The sequence below is a fragment of the Thunnus maccoyii genome, chromosome 9 (assembly GCF_910596095.1).
Source record: "Thunnus maccoyii chromosome 9, fThuMac1.1, whole genome shotgun sequence".
NCBI lineage: Eukaryota > Metazoa > Chordata > Actinopteri > Scombriformes > Scombridae > Thunnus > Thunnus maccoyii.
Genome location: NC_056541.1, coordinates 1098039 through 1115622, shown reverse-complemented (window position 1 = coordinate 1115622; position 17584 = coordinate 1098039). Strand labels below are relative to the sequence as shown.

The following is a 17584-nucleotide window of genomic DNA, read 5'->3' as shown; positions in this document are numbered from 1 at the left end:
TGCTGCCCCCAAGTGGCCAAAAAGTCAACTAATGCAGCTTAAAATGACTTGATGACTGTAGCCCAGTTCAGGTGTTGTGATTTGAATATTACCTTCTGTCATTTAAATCCCGTCCAGAGTTTGAACCAGTATGACCACAGAATCAAATAAAAGACTCCATAAAGCTCATCAGATGTGCTGCTTTTCTCTTTCACATGTTTTTACACCTGATTTGTTCACATTTAGTCAAACAGTCTCTATTAAAGTCGTGTGAATCAGCTGTTAGCAGCTTCCTGTCTGCAGTGTAACTATCACTGATCACTGCCATACTGAAGGAAACTCTTTCTTCTGTTTCTCAGTGGTTTTATGGAGGTTTATTGGTGATGACATCAGAGATATTGATCCTCAGGAAGTCACACTGAATCATATCAATATGTGTTTCATGTCTGTGTGTTCAGATCTGAGTTATGGCTGAGAAGGATTACTGACCCCACCCCCCCACCCCCCCCCCCCACCCCCCGCCTTCGTGATGTTCATCCTGTCTGGACGGTTCAATCATCAGGACGTTTGTTGACGTTGTGGTTTTAATGATTTCTGCAGCCTGCAGGTGGCGCCAGCAGGACTTTAAGGTCCTTGAGGGGATTCCAGCAAAAAGGGGAATAATTTATCTCCATTATAACTCCATCATAAGTAACACAATCACAGAATGTTGGAAAGTTTTGATGGTGGGTTTCATACACTTCCTGTAATAAAACAGACGGGGGTTTGTGGTCTGATCTGTGTCAGTTTAGGATCCTGGATGCAACTATATAACTATAACTGTATTATCTGTGATCACCCCCAAAAAATAACCAGTTCTGATATTTTGTCTCTGCTGATACATATTCATGTTTTCACTGCAGAATGAAGAGAAAACAACAAATAAATCTGAAGTTCTGCTTTCTGATTTGATGACGGTGTGATGAGCTGATAACAGCAAGCAGAGTTGAGTAAGATGAGAAAACACAGGCTGAGTAAACGTACCTTTGAAACACACACTCAGCTCTACATACACACCAACAGAACAAGCCCCACGCTGCCCTACTTTCTGATGATTTACAGGAATTTGCCAATAGTTGAGTTGATCAATAACTGATAAATCTCTGTGTAAGTCTGCCGGTCAGTCAGGTCTCTCAGTCAGCGATGTGTCCTCGGTGCCGCCGGGATGAAGGTGTGTGTTCTCCTGCTGTGTGTGTGTTGTCTCTGTTGGAGGACGGAGGCTCAGTCCAGAACGTGAGTCAACATTTTGTTTCATCTATTGAGGCATTAATTACTGCTTAATGAACTACTAATTACACAACATTAAACTGAATTCATCAGCTGTTTGAGGCGCTCTGGTAGCTGCAGGTTAAAGGTTTTAAAACTTTGCCAGAGCCTGCAAAACCACTTTTAGGTTTCCATAAGGATGCATTAGTACATATGATATATACACTACTGATGGACAAACACACTAGAGCTGCAACAATTAGACGAATAATCATTTTAGTCATTTTTTTAAGCAAATATGCCAAAATGTTTTGGTTTCAGCTTCTCATATGTGATGACTTCATGCTTTTCTTTGTTGTATATGATGATAAAATGAACATCTTTGGGTTTTGGACTCTTGGTCTGACAAAATAGATGAACAATTTGATTAAAACAGGCTTTTTTTTCTCCCTATTTTCTGACATTTTAATTTAATAATTAATCGTGAAACCAGCAGGTTAATTAATAATGAAAGTAATCATTAGTTACAGACCAAGAAATGCAGCGAGGTGCCAACTAAGGAAAGGAAGCTAGGAGCTAGCAAACATGAACATGAACCAAAATTAGTGTGAATATTTTAAGACAAATGAAACGCATGTAAACAGCTTTGTGCTTCAGTTTACATCAGATGTCTTCTCTCTCAGGTATCTGATAACAGCTCCTCTCACGCTGCACGTGGACGCCGTGGAGACGGTGGTGCTGCAGTTATTTGGTTATTCAGGTGAGGTGAGGGTCCATGTCTTCTTGAGGCCCTCCATGTCTCAGCCTCATCTGGTGGAGGAGGCCGTGACCCTGAACAGCCAGAACAACTACCAGGCTGCCGTCAAAGTCCAAGTGAGTCATCACACACACACACTGAGCCAGACGGTCGTTGGTTTATCTGAACTTACACTAACCAGAGAGTTTACTCATGATGTCTCTTCTCCAGCTCTTCCGAGGGCAGCTGAAGGAGAACATGAAGCATGTGATCCTCCACGTCCAATCAGCAGAGTTCAACCAGAATGTGCCCATCGATGTCAGCCGCTCCAACGGCTTCCTGTTCATCCAGACCGACAAACCGCTGTACACGCCGCAACAGAAGGGTGAGACTGTTGTCACAGGTTTTAGTGCAACTGCTCAACTGTTTGACAGTTTAAAACAGCACAACACACAAAGAAGAGCAGTCTAACCTGTTGGCCGATGAGCAATTACTAGACCGTGTGGAGGTTAAATGTCTTGCTCCAGGGCACTTCAGCAGTGATGAGCTGTTGCTGCGTCTGCGAAGCTTTAATTTCTGACACTGCACATTCAAAGTAATTCATCATTTGATTTCAGACAGAAGTAAACAAAAGCAGCTTCTCATTTTTAGTTGGCAAACTTGCTCCATGCAAGTATGTGAATGCAGGATCCAGTGTGTTGAGTGTGAAAATTCTTCTTTGTTTATTTCTTTCTAAAAATTGATCATAATCAAGTTTTAGGGTTGTATGAGAGCAGATGTTATGAGCCTTGTGTTTACATTGTGATCTACTGCAGGTTTATAATGAGTCATGTAAAAGTTTTGATGTTTTGGGGCCAAATATTTTTGATAGAGGGCCAGATTTAGCCCACGGGCCACTATTTGCCTATCAGTGCTCTAGTTGAACTTTGTCACTTCTTCAGTCAGACAGGAATTCCCCGTCGCTCATCAAACACACAGAAGTGTTTGTTGTCAGACAGGATGCTTTCAGCAGAATTTATTAACAAAACTAAATTCATTATCAAGCTCAACGTCTGTCATACTTTCATTTTCACAGATAAACCCAAAGCATTAACAGCCTGACTGCTGTACCACCAACAGAAAAATACTAAACATTCAATTAATTAATTTTCATGCCAAATAAGTTCCTATGAACACTTTAAAACACGTAGAAAATGTTCTTCCTCTTCTTAACAAGCTTTAACATGAAACCTATCGACTTACAAAGGAAAACATTAAAAACAAACGTCATATAAAACACAGAACAATAACTAACTCACCGCAATAACTTCTTACTTATGTGTGCTGTCCGTCACCATGTTAGCATTAGCGTCATGCTAGCCCTCTCTCAACAGGACTGGGCTACACTACAGTTTCACCACTGAGACCTTTATCTAACATCAGTACTTGAGTTACATCAAACTAACTGCTGAGAGAGAAACAGGACGCTGAATTATAAACTCTCCAATCAAAAAAATATGTCAATTAATGTAATAGTTGCTATCGAATCGATCATCAAGTCAGATAAATACACAAACAACAATGTGACTCCATTCTGTTTGGGTCACACGTCGTCTGTGTTTTGTTTTTGTCTTTCTTCAGTACAGACGCCATGTTTGTTTCCTACTGTTGTCATGGAAACGTTCTTATTGGCTTGACCTAGCCTATATTGCCCAGTGAAGAGTTCAGTATGTTCACCGGGTCACATGTTTGTCCTGGTTGGGTTCTGGCTGACTCTTGTGACAATGAGGAACCTAAAAGGGTTTTTTTTTTCATCAAAATGCTTTTGATGGCTACATACATGAAGTAAAGTTAAATTCATCATTTATCTGGTGTGTGTGTGTGTGTGTGTGTGTGCAGTCAAGGTGAGGGCGTTCTCCCTGAACCAGGAGCTGAGGCCAGCCAATCGCAGCGTGTTCCTGACCTTCAGGGTGAGTGTAATGACCTGCTGGACCAGCGGGGGGCAGCAATACATTACAACATGTTTCAACAAGTTTGTTTCTTTCATGTCTCCTTTCATCTTTATTTTCATTTCATGTTCAGGACCCGGATCATAAAATAGTGGACATCGTGGAGATGATTGATGTCAACAATGGAATCCCTTCCATGCAAAATCCCTTCAAGATCCCCATCAGACCAAAGTAAGAACTTAAAACACCACACTTATAAGAATATAGAGATATTTCAGTCTGTAGGGTCTTTAAGGTGAGTCTGTAATGTTGTAGAGGCAAAGTTGCTTACGTGTGTCCTGCTGTAGCCTCCAATTATCCACACTAGTCCTGGTACGATGAAACAATACACACCTTTGTTGTAAGGTCCAGTAAGTTTGGGATACCAAAATAAATTCCAAAGGACACGGTAAGAAACCTCCACAGCTACACCATGTCTGAACTAATGAACCTGAACTGACTGCCGACAGGTGTTGCATACGGCACTCTCTCTCTTAAAGAGGCAGTACTTATTTGCCAAGGTGCATGAAATTCTTCCCAAATAAGTAAATTAAATTACGTACTTCTGCTTAAACTTAATTCTTAATTCTTACATTTAAACGTCAAGCCTTTATATTATAAAAAACATATATTTTAACCATAGTTTATTAAGGCCGGCACACAAGGATGAATAAGAACAACAAAAACAAATTAAAGGGGACCTGTTATGCTCATTTCCAGCTCTATGTTTTTATTTTTGGACTCTACTAGAGCAGCTTTGCATGATTCACCGTTAAAAACTCCTTATTTATCTTAAACGGGCCCTTTATGCGGAGCAGAGCAGTGAACTGGCGTGCTGTGCTTGGAGCAGATGACCATATAAAGAAATCCGTCACCAGCCGAGGTCGGCTCAGGCATATGAACATCTGACATTGTAACATTATATAAATGACTGAAAATAAGGAAAAGCATCGTAGGTCCCCTTTAATTTCAAAGTTTGGCTCATACAGTCGTTCATGTGATTCCAGGCTGTCTGTGATGTTATTAATGTTAGGGTTTCCACCAGAATTGTTGGCCTGGCGGATGGAGGTTATGCTGTGCAGCAAAATGTGTTGTGGTTTGTAAAGGTGTTCGGATATACACTGATTACATTACTTGCCCACCATTGTTTTGCTTTTTTTATAGAAATAAAACCTATTTAGTTAATTTTCGCGTATCAGCACCTACATTTATCAAATAAAAAAACTCTAATTTGTAAAATACTAAGTGTGTTATCAATGCAGTCAGATGACAGATGCTGCTATTATCAGCAGAAAGTGTCTGCTCCGTGAGTCAAACCGCAGAGAGCAGCAGAGAACAGCAGAGAGCAGCAGAGAGCAGCAGAGAACAACAGAGAGCAGCAGAGAGCAACAGAGAGCAACAGAGAGTAACAAAGAGCAGCAGAGAGCAACAGAGAACAGCAGAGAGCAGCAGAGAGCAGCAGAGAACAACAGAGAGCAGCAGAGAGCAGCAGAGAGCAGCAGAGAACAACAGAGAAAAACAGAGAGCAGCAGAGAGCAACAGAGAGCAGCAGAGAGCAACAGAGAGCAACAGAGAGCAGCAGAGAACAGCAGAGAGAAACAGAGAGCAGCAGAGAGCAGCAGAGAGCAACAGAGAGCAACAGAGAGCAGCAGAGAGCAGCAGAGAACAGCAGAGAGCAACAGAGAGCAGCAGAGAACAGCAGAGAGCAACAGAGAGCAGCAGAGAACAGCAGAGAGCAACAGAGAGCAGCAGAGAACAACAGAGAGCAACAGAGAGCAGCAGAGAGCAACAGAGAGCAACAGAGAGCAGCAGAGAGCAGCAGAGAGCAGCAGAGAGCAACAGAGAGCAACAGAGAGTAACAAAGAGCAGCAGAGAGCAGCAGAGAACAGCAGAGAACAGCAGAGAACAGCAGAGAGCAGCAGAGAGCAACAGAGAGTAACAAAGAGCAGCAGAGAACAGCAGAGAGCAACAGAGAGAAGCAGAGAGCAGCAGAGAACAGCAGAGAGCAACAGAGAGCAACAGAGAACAGCAGAGAGCAGCAGAGAGCAACAGAGAGCAACAAAGAGCAGCAGAGAGCAACAAAGAGCAGCAGAGAACAGCAGAGAGCAACAGAGAGAAGCAGAGAGCAACAGAGAGCAACAGAGAACAGCAGAGAGCAGCAGAGAGCAACAGAGAGCAACAAAGAGCAGCAGAGAACAGCAGAGAGCAACAGAGAGCAACAGAGAGCAGCAGAGAACAGCAGAGAGCAACAGAGAGCAGCAGAGAACAGCAGAGAGCAGCAGAGAGCAACAGAGAGCAACAGAGAGCAGCAGAGAACAGCAGAGAGCAGCAGAGAGCAACAGAGAGCAACAAAGAGCAGCAGAGAGCAACAAAGAGCAGCAGAGAGCAACAGAGAACAGCAGAAAGCAACAGAGAGCAGCAGAGAACAACAGAGAGCAACAAAGAGCAGCAGAGAACAGCAGAGAACAGCAGAGAACAGCAGAGAGCAACAGAGAGCAGCAGAGAACAGCAGAGAGCAGCAGAGAGCAACAGAGAGCAACAAAGAGCAGCAGAGAGCAACAAAGAGCAGCAGAGAGCAACAGAGAACAGCAGAAAGCAACAGAGAGCAGCAGAGAACAACAGAGAGCAACAGAGAGCAGCAGAGAACAGCAGAGAACAGCAGAGAGCAGCAGAGAGCAACAGAGAGCAGCAGAGAACAGCAGAGAACAGCAGAGAGCAGCAGAGAGCAGCAGAGAACAACAGAGAACAACAGAGAGCAGCAGAGAGCAACAGAGAGCAACAGAGAGCAGCAGAGAGCAACAGAGAGCAACAGAGAGCAACAGAGAGCAGCAGAGAACAGCAGAGAGCAGCAGAGAGCAGCAGAGAGCAACAGAGAGCAACAGAGAGCAGCAGAGAGCAGCAGAGAACAGCAGAGAACAGCAGAGAGCAGCAGAGAACAGCAGAGAGCAACAGAGAGCAACAGAGAGCAACAAAGAGCAGCAGAGAACAGCAGAGAGCAACAGAGAGCAACAGAGAGCAACAAAGAGCAGCAGAGAACAGCAGAGAGCAACAGAGAGCAACAGAGAACAGCAGAGAGCAGCAGAGAGCAACAGAGAGCAAAAAAGAGCAGCAGAGAGCAACAAAGAGCAGCAGAGAACAGCAGAGAGCAACAGAGAGAAGCAGAGAGCAATAGAGAGCAACAGAGAACAGCAGAGAGCAGCAGAGAGCAACAGAGAGCAACAAAGAGCAGCAGAGAGCAACAAAGAGCAGCAGAGAGCAACAAAGAGCAGCAGAGAACAGCAGAGAGCAACAGAGAGCAACAGAGAGCAGCAGAGAACAGCAGAGAGCAACAGAGAGCAGCAGAGAACAGCAGAGAGCAGCAGAGAGCAACAGAGAGCAACAGAGAGCAGCAGAGAACAGCAGAGAGCAGCAGAGAGCAACAGAGAGCAACAAAGAGCAGCAGAGAGCAACAAAGAGCAGCAGAGAGCAACAGAGAACAGCAGAGAGCAACAGAGAGCAACAGAGAGCAGCAGAGAGCAACAGAGAGCAACAAAGAGCAGCAGAGAACAACAGAGAGCAACAAAGAGCAGCAGAGAACAGCAGAGAACAACAGAGAGCAACAAAGAGCAGCAGAGAACAGCAGAGAGCAACAGAGAACAACAAAGAGCAGCAGAGAGCAGCAGAGAGCAGCAGAGAACAACAGAGAACAACAGAGAGCAGCAGAGAGCAACAGAGAGCAACAGAGAGCAGCAGAGAGCAACAGAGAGCAACAAAGAGCAGCAGAGAACAGCAGAGAGCAACAGAGAACAACAAAGAGCAGCAGAGAACAGCAGAGAGCAACAGAGAACAACAAAGAGCAGCAGAGAGCAGCAGAGAGCAGCAGAGAACAACAGAGAACAACAGAGAGCAGCAGAGAGCAACAGAGAGCAACAGAGAGCAGCAGAGAGCAACAGAGAGCAACAGAGAGCAACAGAGAGCAGCAGAGAACAGCAGAGAGCAGCAGAGAGCAGCAGAGAGCAACAGAGAGCAACAGAGAGCAGCAGAGAGCAGCAGAGAACAGCAGAGAGCAACAGAGAGCAGCAGAGAACAGCAGAGAACAACAGAGAGCAACAGAGAGTAACAAAGAGCAGCAGAGAGCAGCAGAGAACAGCAGAGAACAACAGAGAGCAGCAGAGAGCAACAGAGAGCAACAGAGAGTAACAAAGAGCAGCAGAGAACAGCAGAGAGCAGCAGAGAGCAGCAGAGAGCAACAGAGAGTAACAAAGAGCAGCAGAGAACAGCAGAGAGCAGCAGAGAACAGCAGAGAGCAACAGAGAGCAGCAGAGAACAGCAGAGAGCAGCAGAGAGCAACAGAGAGAAGCAGAGAGCAGCAGAGAACAGCAGAGAGCAGCAGAGAGCAGCAGAGAGCAGCAGAGAGCAACAGAGAGAAGCAGAGAGCAGCAGAGAACAGCAGAGAGCAACAGAGAGAAGCAGAGAGCAGCAGAGAACAGCAGAGAGCAGCAGAGAGCAGCAGAGAGCAACAGAGAGTAACAAAGAGCAGCAGAGAACAGCAGAGAGCAACAGAGAGAAGCAGAGAGCAACAGAGAGCAGCAGAGAACAGCAGAGAGCAGCAGAGAGCAACAGAGAGCAACAGAGAACAGCAGAGAGCAGCAGAGAGCAACAGAGAGCAACAAAGAGCAGCAGAGAGCAACAAAGAGCAGCAGAGAGCAACAAAGAGCAGCAGAGAGCAACAGAGAACAGCAGAGAGCAACAGAGAGCAACAGAGAGCAGCAGAGAGCAACAGAGAGCAACAAAGAGCAGCAGAGAACAACAGAGAGCAACAAAGAGCAGCAGAGAACAGCAGAGAGCAGCAGAGAACAGCAGAGAACAACAGAGAGCAACAAAGAGCAGCAGAGAACAGCAGAGAGCAACAGAGAACAACAAAGAGCAGCAGAGAGCAGCAGAGAACAACAAAGAGCAGCAGAGAGCAGCAGAGAACAACAGAGAACAACAGAGAGCAGCAGAGAGCAACAGAGAGCAACAGAGAGCAGCAGAGAGCAACAGAGAGCAACAAAGAGCAGCAGAGAACAGCAGAGAGCAACAGAGAACAACAAAGAGCAGCAGAGAACAGCAGAGAGCAACAGAGAACAACAAAGAGCAGCAGAGAGCAGCAGAGAGCAGCAGAGAACAACAGAGAACAACAGAGAGCAGCAGAGAGCAACAGAGAGCAACAGAGAGCAGCAGAGAGCAACAGAGAGCAACAGAGAGCAACAGAGAGCAGCAGAGAACAGCAGAGAGCAGCAGAGAGCAGCAGAGAGCAACAGAGAGCAACAGAGAGCAGCAGAGAGCAGCAGAGAACAGCAGAGAGCAACAGAGAGCAGCAGAGAACAGCAGAGAACAACAGAGAGCAACAGAGAGTAACAAAGAGCAGCAGAGAGCAGCAGAGAACAGCAGAGAACAACAGAGAGCAGCAGAGAGCAACAGAGAGCAACAGAGAGTAACAAAGAGCAGCAGAGAACAGCAGAGAGCAGCAGAGAGCAGCAGAGAGCAACAGAGAGTAACAAAGAGCAGCAGAGAACAGCAGAGAGCAGCAGAGAACAGCAGAGAGCAACAGAGAGCAGCAGAGAACAGCAGAGAGCAGCAGAGAGCAACAGAGAGAAGCAGAGAGCAGCAGAGAACAGCAGAGAGCAGCAGAGAGCAGCAGAGAGCAGCAGAGAGCAACAGAGAGAAGCAGAGAGCAGCAGAGAACAGCAGAGAGCAACAGAGAGAAGCAGAGAGCAGCAGAGAACAGCAGAGAGCAGCAGAGAGCAGCAGAGAGCAACAGAGAGTAACAAAGAGCAGCAGAGAACAGCAGAGAGCAACAGAGAGAAGCAGAGAGCAACAGAGAGCAGCAGAGAACAGCAGAGAGCAGCAGAGAGCAACAGAGAGCAACAGAGAACAGCAGAGAGCAGCAGAGAGCAACAGAGAGCAACAAAGAGCAGCAGAGAGCAACAAAGAGCAGCAGAGAGCAACAAAGAGCAGCAGAGAGCAGCAGAGAGCAGCAGAGAACAGCAGAGAACAGCAGAGAGCAGCAGAGAGCAACAGAGAGTAACAAAGAGCAGCAGAGAGCAGCAGAGAACAGCAGAGAACAACAGAGAGCAGCAGAGAGCAACAGAGAGCAACAGAGAGTAACAAAGAGCAGCAGAGAACAGCAGAGAGCAGCAGAGAGCAGCAGAGAGCAACAGAGAGTAACAAAGAGCAGCAGAGAACAGCAGAGAGCAACAGAGAGAAGCAGAGAGCAGCAGAGAACAGCAGAGAGCAGCAGAGAGCAGCAGAGAGCAACAGAGAGTAACAAAGAGCAGCAGAGAACAGCAGAGAGCAACAGAGAGAAGCAGAGAGCAACAGAGAGCAGCAGAGAACAGCAGAGAGCAGCAGAGAGCAACAGAGAGCAACAGAGAACAGCAGAGAGCAGCAGAGAGCAACAGAGAGCAACAAAGAGCAGCAGAGAGCAACAAAGAGCAGCAGAGAGCAACAAAGAGCAGCAGAGAACAGCAGAGAGCAGCAGAGAACAGCAGAGAACAGCAGAGAGCAGCAGAGAGCAACAGAGAGCAGCAGAGAACAGCAGAGAGCAGCAGAGAGCAGCAGAGAACAACAGAGAACAACAGAGAGCAGCAGAGAGCAACAGAGAGGAACAGAGAGCAGCAGAGAACAGCAGAGAGCAACAGAGAGCAGCAGAGAGCAGCAGAGAGCAACAGAGAGCAACAGAGAGCAGCAGAGAGCAACAGAGAGTAACAAAGAGCAGCAGAGAGCAGCAGAGAACAGCAGAGAACAGCAGAGAGCAGCAGAGAGCAACAGAGAGCAGCAGAGAACAGCAGAGAGCAACAGAGAGCAACAGAGAGTAACAAAGAGCAGCAGAGAACAGTAGAGAGCAGCAGAGAACAGCAGAGAGCAGCAGAGAGCAGCAGAGAGCAGCAGAGAACAGCAGAGAACAGCAGAGAGCAGCAGAGAACAGCAGAGAACAGCAGAGAGCAGCAGAGAGCAACAGAGAGTAACAAAGAGCAGCAGAGAACAGCAGAGAGCAGCAGAGAACAGCAGAGAGCAACAGAGAGCAGCAGAGAACAGCAGAGAGCAGCAGAGAGCAACAGAGAGAAGCAGAGAGCAGCAGAGAACAGCAGAGAGCAGCAGAGAGCAGCAGAGAGCAACAGAGAGTAACAAAGAGCAGCAGAGAACAGCAGAGAGCAGCAGAGAACAGCAGAGAGCAGCAGAGAGCAACAGAGAGTAACAAAGAGCAGCAGAGAACAGCAGAGAGCAACAGAGAGAAGCAGAGAGCAACAGAGAGCAGCAGAGAACAGCAGAGAGCAGCAGAGAGCAACAGAGAGCAACAGAGAACAGCAGAGAGCAGCAGAGAGCAGCAGAGAACAGCAGAGAGCAACAGAGAGCAGCAGAGAGCAACAGAGAGCAACAGAGAGCAGCAGAGAGCAACAGAGAGCAACAGAGAGCAGCAGAGAGCAACAGAGAACGGCAGAGAGCAGCAGAGAGCAGCAGAGAGCAACAGAGAACGGCAGAGAGCAGCAGAGAGCAGCAGAGAGCAACAGAGAGCAGCAGAGAGCAACAGAGAACGGCAGAGAGCAGCAGAGAGCAACAAAGAGCGGCAGAGAGCAAGAGTCTGTCCTCCCTCCTGCTCTCTCGTAATGCCAGCTGTTGCAGCGAGCAGCTGCTCTCATGTCTCCCTGGGTCACCAAGTTTTACGGCTCCCTGCTACACTATTCATATAACACATTTTAGTTTAGAAAACATCTTAAAATACATTTAAAAATAAAATCCTTGACACTCAGACTCAGCTTGCAATAAACTGGTGGAAACCCTGAATGTGATTCCAGGCTGCGTGTAATGTTATTAATGTGATTCCAGGCTGTGTGTAATGTTATTAATCTGATTCCAGGCTGTGTGTAATGTTATTAATCTGATTCCAGGCTGTGTGTAATGTTATTAATCTGATTCCAGGCTGTGTGTAATGTTATTAATCTGATTCCAGGCTGCGTGTAATGTTATTAATGTGATTCCAGGCTGTGTGTAATGTTATTAATCTGATTCCAGGTTGGGGATTTGGTTCATTGAAGCTGCATATTCTAATGATTTCACCACAACAGCAAAAGCAGACTTTGAAGTTAGAGAATACGGTAACACCAAATTATCTTTCTTATATAAGTTTAGGCATAGTAACGGTATGTAATTATTATTATGCAAATAAGTGTAAATTAAATGTACATTTTAACTGTTCCTGTGTCAGTTCTTCCAAGTTTCTCCATCCTGGTGGAACCACAAACGAACTTCATCAGCTACGGAAACGTCAAACATTTCAACTTCAAGGTCTCAGCCAGGTGAATAAACACATCGTGTTCACAGATCCAGAACAGAAGCAGTTTAAATGATCTGTCTGATACATAATTCCCTGAATGTATATGTTTACCTGTCTCAGGTATCTCCACGGTGCTCCGGTGGCTGACGGCGAGGTGTTTCTGCGTTACGGCTACGTTACCAAGACGGACACCATTATCATCCCAAAGTCCATAACCACTGAGAGAGTAAGAACCCTGAACTCTGATCTACTGCAGATATAATACACACCTGCACTCAACTTAGAATGGTCTGTTTTATTATTATTATTAGGGACCGAGCCCAGAAGGCAGAGGACTACTGTAAAACAGTAGTCTATTGTTTTTCATGTGTTTGTTTCTTTCTTTCTTTCTTTATTATTACGCCACTTAAACCCTTAATTTGACCCCTTAAACATGCTCAAAAACTCACCAAATTTGGCACGCACATCAGGTCTGGTGAAAAATTTGATCAAATATAAAAATTAACCCCCAAAGTGCCAAAATGTCCTCTCTAGCGCCACCTAACTAAAATGGCCGCCACGGCCCGTAGGAATGTCATAAAGAGATCAAACCAAACTCAGTTATTCATCTCATCAAGACCTACAAATCATACACTGACACCCCTGACCTAAATCCAACAGGAAGTCCACAATTAGCCTTTCAAAATAAGACTTTGCCCCAATTTTGGACACTAAACAAACAAACTTTAATAGATGACTTATGACACTATGCTGAAAAAAAGTCGCTAAAAACTTTGCTCTACTCTAAAATCCTCCTCTCCAACTGCTCCTGGTGATGTCACTCCCTCAGTGCTGTGAAAACATTCCGCAATACACACTCATTATAAAATCACAGGAGGAGCAAGAAAAGACTTTAAAACTCACACTCTAATATCTCAAAAACAATAAAAGATAGAAAAAACATGTAAATTCAAGATTTGTAGGTCAAAGTCTCGTGACTCATTTAAAGTTCAAATGAAGTTTGTATCTAAAACTATGTGGAAGCAGTAAATGTTCAAAAAGGTGTGGGTTCACTCACACTCTCCATTCAAATATATGAGTATTTTTCTGTGTCCAGCTGCAGTTACTTATTGTCTCTACACACCTGACAGTACACATGTCAATCAAACTTTCAAAATAAAAGCACACCACACTTGTAAGAAATATCCCTCATTTTTAAAAAGCAAAATGATCTGATTCCGACGGGCCAGAGTGCGAGGTCCCGACCAACGCTGCTTGCAGCTTTAATTATTATTATTATTATTAATTTTATAATTATTTGCTAAAAGTGTCTGGGTCTCAGAAACCACAAAACTTGGCAGACAGGCTAAAAAAGTTGCCCACTACTACATCAACTGACCTCATGGTGGAGCTTTAATAACAACTTTTACGTTTTTGCAGATAATTTCCAAACTGAATGAGCTGGAAGCAAAATTCTCTTCCGTGAATTCTGTGACAGACTTCACATCATTCAGGAACAGGAACCTCTGACTACATGATTTTCCTCCATTTTGAATCAGTCCAAAAGTTTTAAGTTTTCACAGCTTTCAAATTTTTTATTCATGAATCTACAACTCAGACACCGATTGGCTTCAGTTTATTTTCAACGCCTGAACAGCATTTAGTCTCAACCAACATGTGCATCAAAAACTTTCAAGTATCGAATGTTGAGTCAGATTATTGGTCTCAGTGACTTTCTCTTTGATCTTTGATTTTCTTGTTTAAATCAGGAAACTTCTCAAAGTTGTTGTTCAGCTGCACTGGTGAAGGAAACACTGACGCACTAGTTGTGTTTCAATTCAGACAGAGAGCAACAGAGAGTAACAAAGAGCAGCAGAGAACAGCAGAGAGCAGCAGAGAACAGCAGAGAGCAGCAGAGAGCAGCAGAGAGCAGCAGAGAACAGCAGAGAGCAGCAGAGAGCAGCAGAGAACAGCAGAGAGCAGCAGAGAGCAGCAGAGAGCAGCAGAGAACAGCAGAGAGCAGCAGAGAGCAGCAGAGAACAGCAGAGAGCAGCAGAGAACAGCAGAGAGCAGCAGAGAGCAGCAGAGAGCAGCAGAGAGCAGCAGAGAGCAGCAGAGAACAGCAGAGAGCAGCAGAGAACAGCAGAGAGCAGCAGAGAGCAGCAGAGAGCAGCAGAGAGCAGCAGAGAACAGCAGAGAACAGCAGAGAGCAGCAGAGAGCAGCAGAGAACAGCAGAGAGCAGCAGAGAACAGCAGAGAGCAGCAGAGAGCAGCAGAGAGCAGCAGAGAACAGCAGAGAACAGCAGAGAACAGCAGAGAGCAGCAGAGAACAGCAGAGAGCAGCAGAGAGCAGCAGAGAACAGCAGAGAGCAGCAGAGAACAGCAGAGAGCAGCAGAGAGCAGCAGAGAACAGCAGAGAACAGCAGAGAGCAACAGAGAGCAGCAGAGAGCAACAGAGAGCAACAGAGAGCAACAGAGAGCAACAGCATCTGCACCTGTTTTTATTCACATTTTCAATTTATACTTAAAAAACAAAGTGGAAACACCAGGAATTCAAAAAAAGGTTGAAATGTTTGAAGGTAGTGTTTCCTGTCTGAGCAGCTCGAATATAAACAGACTGAATGAATAAATGATGACATCATGAATCATGTGACTTAAACGTCACTGAAGAGCTGAAAATATCAGATCTGTGTGGAGCGATGATGAGGAGACTGTAACCTTCCTCACATCAATACATGAAACTAACAGAAACGTCGTATTTCCATCATGTTTTCCATCGTTTGAGCTTTGACTGTCGCTCTTTGATGATGTCATCTCGTTGTGTCGTCTTCTTCTTCTGCAGCAGTTAAACGGCACCGACTGGAGAATTAGTTTATCTGCTGATATTCACACAACAGCAGTGGATGGAAACAAACATTCACTACATGTTATACTCATTATTTTCTGGAAATTCAGTTAAAATTTTCATTACATTTGGATGGAAACTTGGCTGCTGATGAGTTTGTCATACTTTGGTAAATGTCAAAAGAGTTTAATAAAAAAAACAACATTTTTTATATTCCTCAAACTAAGATATTGAAAAAAAGTATTACTTGGTATCAAGTGTCTTATTGCCACCAGTATTCAAATATTGAAATGATTTTTATGTTTGTGTGTGTCCTTCAGTTGTCCAATAGAGGTGAGGTGGACGTGACCGTCAACATGGAGGAGGTGCTGTCCAAACACAGCGAACCCAAAGACCTCAACAGTGTGGTGGGGAATTACTTGTATATCACTGTACTACTGCAGGAGAGTACAGGTACACACACACACACCAGAGGAAGAAAGTAACTAAGTACATTTACACAAGTACTGCACTGAAGTACATTTTAGAGGTATTTGTGTTTTACTTGAGTATTTCCATGTGATGCTACTTTCTACATTTCAGAGGGAAATATTGTACTTTCTACTCCACTACATTTATTTGACAGCTTTAGTTACTTTTCAGATGAAGATTTGACACAATGGATAATATAACAAGCTTTTAAAATACAACACATTGTTAAAGATGAAACCAGTGGTTTCCAACCTTTTTGTCTTTTGACGTCTTACAAAAAGCAGTGTGTAGTCGGGGTCACATTTCACATGTCTATGAGTTGTTAACAGCTCCACCAAATAGTGATTTTTCCCTCTAAACTTCTCACATGCTTTCATTTCAATAAATGTTCAAATGATCCAATATTTCAGCAAAAATCAAAGATTAGAGAAAAAGTCCAAAAACTGAAAACAGATTTGTGTATCAGAACTTTGTTTTTTCTTCTTTCCTCTCCCATTAATCATCTCACCACCCCTCAGATTTATCTGCTGACCCTTTGGAGGGGCCCGACCCCTAGGTTGGGAACCACTGGACTAAACTAGCTAACTGTATATAAAGTAGTGTAAACTAGCTCCACCTCCAGCAGCTACAACAGTAACATGCTGCTCTAACACTGATGCTTCACTATTAATAATCTAATGATGTCATATATAATAATATATCAGTCAGAGGGACCAAACCACTACTTTTACTGCAATACTTTAACTACATCAAGCTCATAATACTTATGTACTTTTACTGCAGTACTTTAACTACATCTACTCATAATACTTATGTACTTTTACTGCAATACTTTAACTACATCAAGCTCATAATACTTATGTACTTTTACTGCAATACTTTAACTACATCAAGCTCATAATACTTATGTACTTTTACTGCAGTACTTTAACTACATCTACTCATAATACTTATGTACTTTTACTGCAATACTTTAACTACATCAAGCTCATAATACTTATGTACTTTTACTGCAATACTTTAACTACATCAAGCTCATAATACTTATGTACTTTTACTGTAGTAGATTTTTCATGCAGGACTTTTACTTGTAATGGAGTATTTGAACTTTGATGTATTGGTACTTTTACTGCAGTAAAGGATCTGAGTACTTCTTCCACCACTGACACACACACACACGCAAACACACAGATACCCCCCCCATCCCATCTCACCTCACGTGACCCCCCCTCTCTGACTCTCAGGTGGTATCTCCCAGGAGGCGGAGTTTACAGCAGTGAAGTTTGTCAAATCACCGTACAGACTGAGCCTGGTGTCCACGGCCCCTTTCATCAAACCTGGACTTCCTTTTAACATCCAGGTGAGACGCACGTCAACACACATGTCACATCTTAAAACAGGACGAATGCCAATTTATCACTAATATATACAGTAACATTCATATCATTTAAATAGTATAATAAATATTATAGAGGCTAGGGATAAAATAGTGCAGAGGAACATTACAATTAATCAATGTATATATGTTTTTCGTCCAGAAAGCACACTGTAAGGAATAGGTAAAACTGTGAATCTAGTCATATTAATAGAGGCAGAACAAGGAAGTCTAATTTGTGTTTTGTTTTGTTTTTTTTTATAGCCAGCTGCAGAATACATTATCTAATCAATATAGTGTTCCATATGAAAACAGTTGTAGGCGTTAAAATGCAAACTCTAATCAGAAAGAACAAATAATTGTAATAGAAACAGAAAACAGGTTTGTAGTTACACAGTAAATACAAATATTTATGCTCACATACAAACCTGTGTGAACAAACGACCATATGTTCAGTCTTTTTAGCATTTTAGCATCATCGGACAGTGTTTCCCTGTAATTAGTTTGTATTTCTCCTTTGCCAACAATTTCTTACTTTTACTTTTGAGAAGAGTATTGAGAAGTTGGAAAGAGGAATTACACCCAATAAAATAATTCAAATGAAATGTGTTATTCACACACTGATGTCGTTTTAATGAACAGTTACAGGCCGACGGGATCATCTTTGTAAAATGATGGACTTTATATATTC

General features: G+C 43.9%; 1 protein-coding gene across 4 annotated transcripts in view; it reads left to right on the top strand.

The window, feature by feature from the left end:
* Positions 1–881: 881 nt before the first annotated feature.
* The window catches only part of c5 (complement component 5), a 40534-nt gene continuing 23831 nt past the window's right edge, over positions 882–17584 (top strand). For 2 of the 4 annotated variants that reach the window (XM_042420228.1, XM_042420226.1), the window contains exons 1-3: positions 15119–15216; positions 15368–15500; positions 16763–16878. In XM_042420228.1, the coding sequence (XP_042276162.1) occupies positions 15404–15500; positions 16763–16878 (213 nt within the window). In that variant the 5' untranslated portion in view covers positions 15119–15216; positions 15368–15403. Of the gene's footprint in view, positions 1252–1907; positions 2098–2191; positions 2346–3838; positions 3910–4021; positions 4120–11961; positions 12045–12154; positions 12246–12343; positions 12450–14651; positions 14782–15118; positions 15217–15367; positions 15501–16762; positions 16879–17584 lie in introns of those variants that run through there. The other 2 variants (XM_042420229.1, XM_042420227.1) reach the window with 2 other exon arrangements.